Source organism: Podarcis gaigeae (assembly GCF_964106915.1).
Source record: "Podarcis gaigeae genome assembly, chromosome: 10".
Lineage (NCBI taxonomy): Eukaryota > Metazoa > Chordata > Lepidosauria > Squamata > Lacertidae > Podarcis > Podarcis gaigeae.
In genome coordinates, this window is record NC_139686.1 from 25,252,117 (window position 1) to 25,263,556 (window position 11,440).

General features: G+C 45.6%; 1 protein-coding gene across 1 annotated transcript; it reads right to left on the minus strand.

The window, feature by feature from the left end:
- Window positions 1–296: 296 nt before the first annotated feature.
- On the minus strand, window positions 297–8,342 carry CKAP4 (cytoskeleton associated protein 4). The gene is made up of 2 exons (XM_083701722.1): window positions 7,622–8,342; window positions 297–3,082 (listed from the first exon to the last, which is right to left on the minus strand). Exons 1-2 carry the CDS (start codon window positions 8,003–8,005, stop codon window positions 1,757–1,759), a joined length of 1,710 nt encoding a protein of 569 aa, XP_083557848.1. The 5' UTR covers window positions 8,006–8,342; the 3' UTR covers window positions 297–1,756.
- Between the last annotated feature and the right edge of the window lie 3,098 nt (window positions 8,343–11,440).

The following is an 11,440-nucleotide window of genomic DNA, read 5'->3' on the forward strand; positions in this document are numbered from 1 at the left end:
ATCAGAATACATTTAGAAGTGTGCATTTGGAGAGGAAAATGCATTTAGGAATGTGTATTTAAATGTGAATTTTCATGCAGCTTTGAAAAGTTAGCAAAAATACTTAGGTCATACATGGGATATGATTTGTTTTTTTTTGGGGGGGTGTTCACCCCCCTCCAGTCAGTCTCTATCCCCCTTCTCCCAGTGCACACTCATCAGTGTCCTGCCAGTCCCTGACCAATTGCTATCCCCACCTTCCACAAATGTGCAGAAGCACTTTCGTATTGCATCCCAAAAAATGTTTGCGATATACATTAACAGAAATTCCAACTGTTTATTAGGCATTACAGATACTGGGAAAAGTTAATTTCACAGTCAACTATACCATTGTTCAAGACTCATCAAAGGAAAAATCGGTGAAGAGCAGCTTAGGAAAATAACAGCTGATCTCAATACCGTGGATCTTCCTTGGCTTTTAAGGCTTAGGGTCCCTTGGAAGCAGTTTCTGAATACACACATTGCTGACAACATCGGATATGGCCAGACATCTTCTCTGTCTCCATCACCCCTGATGCTGTACTGTTTCCAAATGTAAGTGCTAACCTCTTTGTATGCAAAGAGGTCTTTATGTGCAGAATGCTTCCAAAAAACCAAAACAGCCTGTTCCTAAAATTAGGTACCTTTCTAAACATACAAATTTTTTAAAAAGTGAAAAACAAAAATGCAAACTTTTTTTTAACGGAAGTAAAACAAGGATCCAGTCCATGTTCAGTGGTTCTTAAAAATGAACAACAGTTTTTAATACTTCTCATTCTTTCGACATTTGCCCATGCCCCATGTTATTTTTTATATATAAAAAATCAGGCTGAGGTCCAATTCTATTTCATCGAAGTCAACAATAAGATCAGGCACTTTGTGTGGATCTTAGTAATACATATTATGCTTTGCTGCAGCACAGAGGACATGTTAAAAACGAATTGGGGTGTGCGTGTGAGAGGAAACAATTCTGTGTTCGCTACCCACTCTTTTTGGCATGACAATCAAAATGGCACATTTTTATTTAGCTGGTTGGTTTCATCTCCCTGACTTGGTTCCTATAGCTCCCTGCAGAACAAATTAGGGCATCACAACTGAAAATAAATCCAACCTTCAATCCAGAAATGGTCCCAACAAGACTGGTTGATGGCTAAGTTCTACCCATTATTGCCATTTTTTATCCACCTTGGACAATTCAAAAGCACCAGACGTTGTGTGCTCTTTGGAATAGCAATACTGATTCTAAGAGCTGCAAAGTAGCCTCAACCAAATTTCGGGGAGTCCACATCCTGAATTGTTACACAATAACTTTTTTCTTCTTAACCGTGAGCAGAGCCCTGCACACACTCAGCTGCTTTATTTGATTGGATGAAGCAGATTTGAATGTGCGACGCCAAGCACACTCAAGTCTACTTCCTTCATTCAAATAACAGAGCCCCCATGGTTGCCAATCAAGGCAACAGTTTGATCAAGGCAACAGTTGTCATAATTTGGCTTCCTCCTCTTGTACTGTGGATTAAACAGCAGAAGCAAAACGATTTGTCCTAGCAACTGAAAGAAACAAAATCATGGGGGCCTAACTAGAACATGTTACGATTCTTATAATGGCACCAATAGATTTAAGTTTCAAACCCACCAATATTCCATCTCCCCCAACAACAGCAACGAAACTCTTTGGCCTATGAAAACTATTTTTGGTTTTGCAGTTCAATACTTACACATGCTCTACACTAGGTAGCTAAACCTTTTCATGTATCTTTTCTACTTTCACAAACAACCTGTCTAGGTCATTCTTTACATCCTCAAAGGAGCTCTTCAGCGACTGAACGTCATTCTCGTTGGTTTCTATTTTCACAGAGTAAGCAACCAGACTGTCAACTGCAGTCCTGAGCATTTTTAAGTCGGTTTCAGCCTGGCCGAGAGAAGATCGCAGCTCATCAACATAACCCATCACAGAAGAGAGTTCTCCTAGATTATCTCTGGATTGCCCTGCATCCATCTGAGGCCTTTCTTTATCCAGCAGAGCACGGACTTGTTTCTGGATGTTATCAAGTGCATCGGCGTTGTTTGGGAAGTCGCTCACGCTCCTCCTTAGCTCCTCAACATCACTGTACATGGAGAGCTGAGATTCACTAAGGCTCCTTACGGTATCTGTCACTGAACGCACCTCTTTCTCTAAATTACCCCGGATGGAGTCTAGCTCTTCCTCTAAAGCAGCTAGCTTGCTGTCATATTTGGAGAGAAGAGATTCCATCCCATCGGTGTCTTGTGCAGATGGTGACCTCAAAGCCTCAAGGCTCTCTTCTATAGACCTGAACCTGGATTCAAACCCTTCACTGTTCATTTGCAGAGTCGCTACGATGTCTCTGGGAAGAGCATCACCTTCTTGCGCATCGGCAGAAGTCTTGATGTGCACGAGATCTTCCCGGAGTCTCTCAAGCTCACCAGGGAGATGCCCAATAGCCTCTTCTGCTTTAAGAACTTTATCCTGTAGAGCTTGCAATGAAATGTGCTCTGCGTCGGCCACCTCTTTGAACTTTTCGTGCTCCTGCTTGAGATTGACCAGTTCTTTGACTTCGGACAACACATCTGATTCCATCAAATCTATCATACTTTTCAAGGACTCTATAGTCTTCTCTTTTGCTTTCATGGATGTCTGCATCTCGTCAACAACGCCTTTCAAAGCATGAAGTTCATGTTTGTACACCTCTGCTTCCCCTAGGGAAGCCACCTTCATTTTCACTTCATTGATTTCCTCTTGGCTCCGTTTCTGAACATCTGTGAATTCGGCAATATTGTCGTTTATCGACCTAGTTAACTCAGTTAGCCTGTCTTCCACAGTGTTCTCCAGCGACGTGAAATCTCGCTCTCTGGCGTCTTTTACGACGTGAATGCCGTCAGACAGGTCTTTCAGAATTTCATTTTGCAGTTTCTGAAGAACCTCACCAATGCGAGCGATCTCTCCCTCCCCTTGCCTAACAGCCTTCTCCGTGACTTCTTGCTTCTGCTGAGCATTTTTCAGTGTCAATTCAAAACCTCCAAATGCAGACTGAAGAGACTGCACCTAAAAGAGAAAAGCACATATAGATAAATCTAGACATGGAGCACACATCGCAGGAAGTTCTACAAGGCTCACAGGAAGCCAGATAGGGGGAAATGAACAGTGGAATGGAACTAAGTGAGCAGAACTAGTGGACAAAAATTAATGTGAATTCAACTGCACTTATCTGCACGAATCTATGTTGATGCACCCATGATTCAATCATTTAGACTGATTAAGTTTCCAATTCAAATAATCATAGAATTGTAGTGTTGGAAGAGCCCTGAGGACCATCTAGCCCAAATACAGGAATCAAGCCTGCAACCTAGGCATTATCAGCACCATGCTCCAACCAACTGAGCTATCCAAACGTGTTTTGCCTGGGGTGCTTATCCTTTCTAATCTTATACTCTGCAGTGCTTAGGTGCGGAACCAGAATCTAGCCTCAGAAATCAGATGTAGAACCATATGTCCATGTTAGGGCACATGATTTACATGCATAAAAGGCATTAACTTCCTCCATTCAGCAATTCTGAAGAATAGCAGAACAGGGACAGGAATCTTCTGCATTTAATGGCAAATCAGATCTATGGGGATGACTCTCCCCATGCATCTGTCTCCGCACGTAAATTGGGTGCGAACGTATTGATTCGTGGTTCTCAAAGGATGTGGCACACAACACTAGTATGGCAAAAACGGAAGTGTTCTGTGTTATAAATCAAGAACTTCTTTGAGCTATTTCTTTTCGTTTTCCAATGTATTTCTTATTGATAAAAAAATTGGTGTGGCACGAGCAAATTTTTATTCTGAAAGTGTGGCCCAGAGAAAAAAGTTTGAGAACCGCTGGTCTTATTTCCGGGCCAGCTTTCCCGGGCGCCAGGCACGGGGCCAGCAGGCATGCCAAGCTCCAGCCGAAGCCCCATCATGATGCCCACAGCGCGGCCATGGACGGAGAGGCGGGCGGGCGGGTGGCAAGTCTGAGCCGTGCCTCAGCGCGCAGGCAGCGAGGCTTCGGATTGGCTGGGACCAATCAAAGCCCAGCTCCCTTCCTCTGCAGGTCAGGGAGAAGCCGGGGGGGGGGGGGGAGGCAGCCGAGGAAAAAAAATTGCAAAAAAAATGGCACAGCCCGAACGATCAGGCCGATCCAAGTGGCGATTTCAGGACCGCCCATGGGCCGGATCCAGAGGGCAATTGGGCCTGATCCAGCCCACAGACCTTAGTTTGCCGACCCATGTACTAGAGGCCCAAGTGGCCTATGTGGCTAGAAGTGCCTTTCATCAGATCTGTCTGGTTCACCAGCTATGGCTGTTCCTTGACAGGGACAGCCTGACTACTGTAGTCCATGCATTGGTACCCTCAAGTCTGGATTACTGCAATGAGCTCTGGATGGGACTGCCCTTGGGCTGGGTTCCAACTAGTGCAGAATGCAGCAGCCAGACTGCTGGTGGGAACACACAGCCAACAACATGTGACACCATTGTTAAAACATCTCTACCAGCTGCCCATCTACCACCAGTAAAAACTTGAGTAGTAAAAAATAAAATAAAAAATGTGATCCAAACAATTCCAAAATCCATGTTGGATTAAAATCTGCTGGGTTTCATATTTTCTCTGCAATTACACACACTACTCACAAGAATCTGTGTGCGCAGCAAGGGATCATGGTTCTTCCCTTAATAAGCAGGAATACAACAGAATAATGGCCCCACTGGGTGTCACTCCAGCAGAATGCAGACTTCCCTATCTTAATATTTAGAATGCCATACTGGCACAAAACAAGGCATTAATTTAGGAGCATTGTGGATGTTATCAGCCTTAGAAATGCAAATTTCTTCAGCCGGCCTTACTTTGTAGGAAGTAGATGTGGAGGACATATCTTTAAAAAAACAAAAACTGAACTAATCACTTTCACAGCCAGCATTTACCCCATGAGTTGGCAGAGTAAAGTCTCTGCCAAGGGCATGTCTAAATTTGTTATTGGTAATAGTTAACTATAATGTAGAGTTAAATGGTTTCTATTGAATGCTTTTAACTTTGCAGCTAAACACTCTTAGGAGCCTGACCCCAAGGACAACTGAAGCTGCACCAACATAGGTATTCACACCATGAATTTAAAGCAAGGTGATGCCACTTTTTTCAGCTGGAACTTGCCAGAACTGTTCCAGCACCTCTCAGACGGGCACCCTTGCCATTATAAGAGAATAAGGGAGGTGTTCATGGTGAGTTCTGGCACCTCTTTTTCTAGAAAAACAGCCCTGTTAATAAGAGACCCCATTCCTCTCAAAGAGCTACAATTCCCAGTATATCCTACGAAGAGGGATTGTTTCTTTGTTTAACTATAATTCAGTGAAGGGAACACCAGTATCCTAAAAACTCTCAGCTCCTGAAAGGAATTAATATTATTAGAAATATGAATTTGGAGAACTGTTAAACAGGTGATATAATGAAATTCAGTTAGAGGGGACTTGAGGAAGTCAGTTATCAATGTAATGAAATTAGGGATTTGAAGTAATAATTTTTTGTGGTTTTTGTGTGTGTGTGTTTTCTCTGTTCTGTGTTTTATAATGTTTTTCTTTTTTCTTTGTGATAAATGTGAAAATCAATTAAAAAAATGGGGGGGGACCTCTCAGCTCCCTTAACAAACTACAGTTCCCGGAATTATTTCGGAAATGCCGCTTTATGTATGGTGCAAATGTGACTACGTGGTTAAAGCTCTATATAGCATATGAAGAACCTTATGTAGTATCCAACCATGTAGATTCTCTAGTGCAAGAATGTCTGCTTATGCAATGTAATTTCCCCCTGCAAAGGTGCTCAATTTAGGGGCACCCAGGGAGTGGGAAGGGAAGCTCCACTGCACCATCAGAAATCCTTGCCCTAGTGGATCTCCTTTGTTGGATACCACCCCTGAGGTTTCTTTTAACCAGCCTTTGCCCACTTGGTGCCTTCCAGATGCTTGGACTACAATTCCCAACAGCAAGTGCAGCCATAGCCCCAAACATCTGGTGGACACCAGATTGGCAAAGGCTTCCCTTACCTAAAATATCATCTCACCCATTGCAGATGCCTTCTCATCAGAAGGTCCAGTCTGTACAATGTATGAATCAACCCTTTAACAGGCTGACCCTTTGGAATTCCCTCCTGTGACGTCTCAGACAAATGCTGCCCCTGTCATGTACATGATCAGCACTTACAAAATACCTTTCCTTTTAAGTCAGGAGTGGGGAACCATTAGACATCCAGAGGTTAAGGTAAAGGTAAAGGTACCCCTGCCCGTACGGGCCAGTCTTGACAGACTCTGGGGTTGTGCGCCCATCTCACTTAAGAGGCCAGGGGCCAGCGCTGTCCGGAGACACTTCCGGGTCACGTGGCCAGCGTGACATCGCTGCTCTGGCGAGCCAGAGCCGCACACGGAAACGCCGTTTACCTTCCCGCTGGTAAGCGGTCCCTATTTATCTACTTGCACCCGAAGGTGCTTTCGAACTGCTAGGTTGGCAGGCGCTGGGACCGAGCAGCGGGAGCGCACCCCGCCGCAGGGATTCGAACCGCCGACCTTTCGATCGGCAAGTCCTAGGCGCTGAGGCTTTAACCCACAGCGCCACCTGCATCCAAACCACAATTGCCATCAGTCCCAGCAAGCTTGGACAGAGATGATGGGAGTTGTAGTTCAGCAACCTCTGGAGGTCCAAATGTTCCCCACACCCTGATTCTTATCCTGGTCTGCATCTATAAGGATTTTAATTGTTTTTATTATTGATGTTTTATTGTTAAGGGTTTACGGATGGTTCATGGAAAACAATTCATAAGTTAATGAAATAAAAAATAAATAAAAAGGGGGTGCAAGGCAAAACTGAAGGCGGGGCCTAGACGTGGTCTAAGAGTCATGCCAAGGATCTTGCACGAGGGGCCATAAGTGCAAGTTATGCAACACGGTGGAAAGGCGAGACTGCACTGGCTTGATACTCCATGCATGAGGGCAAGTTTTGGAAGATGCTAAACTGGATGACTGATTTAGGATGGGGATTTCCCAGGCCCAAAAGGAAACACAAAACATGGTGCAAACAGAATCCATAGGAAGATGGGAATTGGCTGCTTAGGCCTAAGTGCTTTCCCTCCCAGAATCTTCCTCACAAGGAATAAAAACACTCCCAGGCAAAAGCTGTTCACAATCCAAGCTATTCCCATGATTCCATTCAAATGAACGTTTGGCACATCCAACTGGGGCGCCACAAGTGCCAAGTCGCCCTTGCAAAGTTTGGAGGTCCTCGCCAAATTTCTCCCTCCTGGCTTACATCTCCACCCCATCGCATTCATCAGAGGCCTCCGAGGGGGCGGGGAGACCATTGCAAGGCCTTGCAAGACCCATAATTTGTAAGACTCTGGCTTTAATGGTCCTTTGGGGGAGAAGGAAGAGAACTCCAGGGGACGACGTCGATCACTCCACCTATTCTAAAATACAGACTTCGGAGCCAAAGTCCCACCCCGACGGCACCGCTCACCCCCCTGCAACTTCGCAAAAAGTTTTAAGAAAATGCAGAGCCGGTGAGCCTCCTCCCCCAATACCTTTTGCACAGCCCCTTCCAAGACGCGGGCCAACTCCTCCCGCTGGCTCCCGAAGCCTTCTTGCCGGACGCTGATCCGGTTCACTTCTTCGGAGAGGTGATGGACAAAGTAGCCCGAGAAAGCAGCCGCGGCTATGAGAGCGAGGGACAAGAGGAAGTTGAAGGCTTTGGCCAGGCTGCAAAAGGACGACGACGAGGAGGAGGCGGCTTTGCCCCCTCCAGCAGCCGAGGCGCCTCCTTTGCTCCCCTTGGCGTGAGGCTGGTTTTGCTGCTGCTGCTGCTGCTGCTGCTTCTTTGCCACGTCATCGGGGAGGTTTGAATGGGCTCCCTTGTCGGACGGCGCGGAGCTGCCGCCCTTGCCGCTCCTTTGTTTGGCCGAAGACATGCTGCGCTGGATGCTGCTGGGCGCCGCGAGCCGCCGGGCTTCGCCGATGATGATGGAGGCGGAACGTCGGTGTCTCTCGACGGCGCGGGCGAGAATAGCAGGAGCGAGCGCACCGCAGCCGGCCTCGACGCTGCCTCCCCCATTCAATCCGAGGAGGGAGGGAAGGAAGGAAGGAGGCAGGGGCTTCGAGCGCGCTTCTTCTTCCTGCCCGCCCCTCTCCCAGCACCGCCCCGAATTCCCTAAGGCGCCCGAGAGGGGGGGGAGGCGTGGAGGCTGCCACGCATACTAGGAGGGGAAAGAAGCAGCCGCCCGAGGCGGCTGGGGAGGCGGCCACGCCGCGGGAGGCAGTTCTGCAGCTCGCTCTCTCCCCAGCGGGAGGTGGGCGTCGGCCTGGGGAAAGGACTGCCATCCTAAGCAGGACCGCGGAGGAGAGCTGGGCTCGAAGGAGAAGCTCGGCTCGGGTCTCTAACCATCGCAGGAACGCGTTTCCAGGCGTGCTTAGTGCTGCTGCTGCTCCCCACGACCGTTTAGTTCCGCGGGACTTGACAAAATTGCAGAGTTGGAAGGGATCACATCGAGGGTCATCTAGTCCAACCCGCTGCAACCAGTCCAGGGTTCACATACGGGCTGCAGCCCAGGGCCTCATAATCTAGCGGGGCCTAGAGATAGATAGATAGATAGATAGATAGATAGATAGATAGATAGATAGATAGATAGATAGATAGATATTAGAAACAGGCTGATTTTACTATATAGGTCCAGTTGCTTAGTAACATTAAACACGTGACAAATGAGTTAATGGCTGTTCTGACTTTGTATATGATGCAATGCAGCTGCTCACAAACTTTTTTATCTGGGCCACACTTTCAGAATAAACATTTACAGTGGTACCTCGGGTTAAGTACTTAATTCATTCCGGAGGTCCGTTCTTAACCTGAAACTGTTCTTAACCTGAAGCACCACTTTAGCTAATGGGGCCTCCTGCTGCCACCACACAATTTCTGTTCTCATCCTGAAGCAAAGTTCTTAACCCGAGGTAATATTTATGGGTTAGCGGAGTCTGTAACCTGAAGCGTATGTAACCTGAAGCGTATGTAACCCGAGGTACCACTGTACTTGTGCCACACTGAAATTTTTATTGATGAGAAGTAGATTGGAAAACACCCCCCAAAAAAAATCCGAGCAGCACGTTATTTATAACATAAAACATGCTCTTATTTTGAAGAGATATCTATCCCCAAAAGTATATACTTAAAGAAGAAAACAGGTCGCCTGTATTTACTGTAATAGCTGTACTGGGAGGAAAAGAGAAACATCATATGGTGCTTCTGTGATACTGGAGTGTGTTTGAAGTCTTGGGTAACTCTGATAACTTAGTTTGGCATCCTGTCTTCCTAGTAGGTGGAGTCATAAGCTCATGACTCAGAGTTGATTCTAACAAGGAGTAGGTTGGTCATAACAACAAACACGTTGTTGATTGCATAATATAGTCCCTGTGCACATTTTTTATTGCACTAGGTTTTTTAAATAGTAGCAGAAACTATTCAAAACTTTCCACATGAAATGTCTTTCCCTGCAACATGGTGCTAAGTTTAAATTTAACTCTGCATTCCAGAAGCAGGACTTTTTCAAACTACATTTTGTTACCAAACAAATATTTCAGCCTTGGATCACACAAAAACATTGACAGTTCTCCTGCAATACTGAAATGCTTAGCGTGAGGAAATATGGAGAAGTACTGTATTGTTGATCAAACCAAAAAAAAAGTTCAAAACAGACTTCCGGGTTGGCGCCATCGCCGAATGGCGGACTCCCTCCGAGCTCCGGAGGGAGCCTGCTCGGCAGGGGCTGGGTCCTACCGCGCCGGCGACGCGGGGACCCTCAAAAACCATGGGCGCTGAAACCCATGGACATGGTGACTCGGCTGGCACCTTTTGCGCTCCCCCCCGGCCCGCGAAGGAGCCTTTTTAAAGGCTACGGAACGGGTGACGGGGGGGGTGCTTTGAGTCCTCCGCTTCCCCTGCCGAGCGAAGCCGCATGCCATTCGACGGAGAGCGCTGACTTCTTCTATTGAAAATCTGGACCTAAAAGAATAACCCGTGAGTAATTGGAACCTGGACTAAAAAGGGGGACAAATTTTTTAAAAATTCGGAGCGAGCGGGGGAGGCGCAAAAAGGAAGTCAGCCCCCCCCCCCGTTGTAGAGGAGTTAAAGCAAAGGATTTGACATCTAAGATCGAGTGCAACCCTATTTTTACAAAGATATTAATTTCGCGACGGAAAACTATAAGACTGAGCTGGAGGAGAAAAGTGGAATTGATTTAAAAGTAACCCCCCCCCCCCCGGAACCCTGGGAGCGTTTTGTGAGAGCGCCGGGAGAAGACAGAGAGAGGTTTTGACAGCTGTCAAAGAGCTGTCAAAGCAGAAGAACAAAATGAGAACTTTGTTACAAGGACTTTGCCGGTTACATTTGTTATAAATTGGATACAAATTGTTTAAAACAAGGAATAACAAGCTATTTGGACTGATTGGGGTGATCTGGAAGGGAACTGAGTTATTGCAACCCACCTAGAGGAGCCGAGGGATATTACAAGTTGTTGACATGGAATTTGAATAGAACTTTCTATCTCCTGGGAAACTGCAGAAATGGAACACTATTTTGACTACAGAGGCTGACATACTAAAGAAGACAATAGACTTATCTATTGAAAAATGGAAGGGACTTGGCATTATGTTTCGTTCCTGAATAACAGAGCCTCTGCAGCTGAATTTGAAGCTTTTGGAATTAGAACATTTGTGCAGGAAAACAGGGGGGGGAAAAGAAAAGGAGAGAGATCAACAAGAATAACAAGAATAACAAGAATTGGATAAAGTTGAAAGAAGGAACATTTGGGACATCCAGACCTGAAAGGTTTAAAGAAATAAAATTGGAGATTTTACTCCTAATGTATAAAAATCTGGATGGAAAAAATGGGCCTTTTTGAGACAGACTCCTTCCAAGATTGGACATTTGAAATTAAAGATGACTGGTAAAGGACTATGGCTTAAATAAATTGTGGGAGCTCCAGGAAGACATCAGATGTTGATAAATTTTGGGAACGCAACCGGGAAAAGGGGGAGGGAAATTTGGAATCCAAAGGGTGTTAAACTACATTTTATTTCATTATATTTTAATCTGTAATGTATGTTAAAGGGGGGAACGCGTGGAAGGGAACAGGTCGATTTTAGGAGATGGGAAAATATTTTTAAATTGGGTCAATGACAATAAGTTCAAAATTTGGGATAAGAAATTGCTGAATTTATAAGTAAGAATTGGAATACAAGAGGGGGAGGGGAGGGGAAGTCCTGGAAAGATGTTATGGAAAACAAGATTTTAAATTTGGATGTTTTGTTTTTTATTTGGTTGTAATTGGAAACTTTTAATAAATATTATTTTT

Coding starts and splice junctions, on each gene's coding strand:
- CKAP4 (XM_083701722.1), bottom strand. CDS start 8,005: ATGTCTTCGGCCAAACAAAGGAGCGGCAAGGGCGGCAGCTCCGCGCCG. Junction 3,083..7,621: donor TGGAAGGGGCTGTGCAAAAG/GTATTGGGGGAG, acceptor TTTCTCTTTTAG/GTGCAGTCTCTTCAGTCTGC.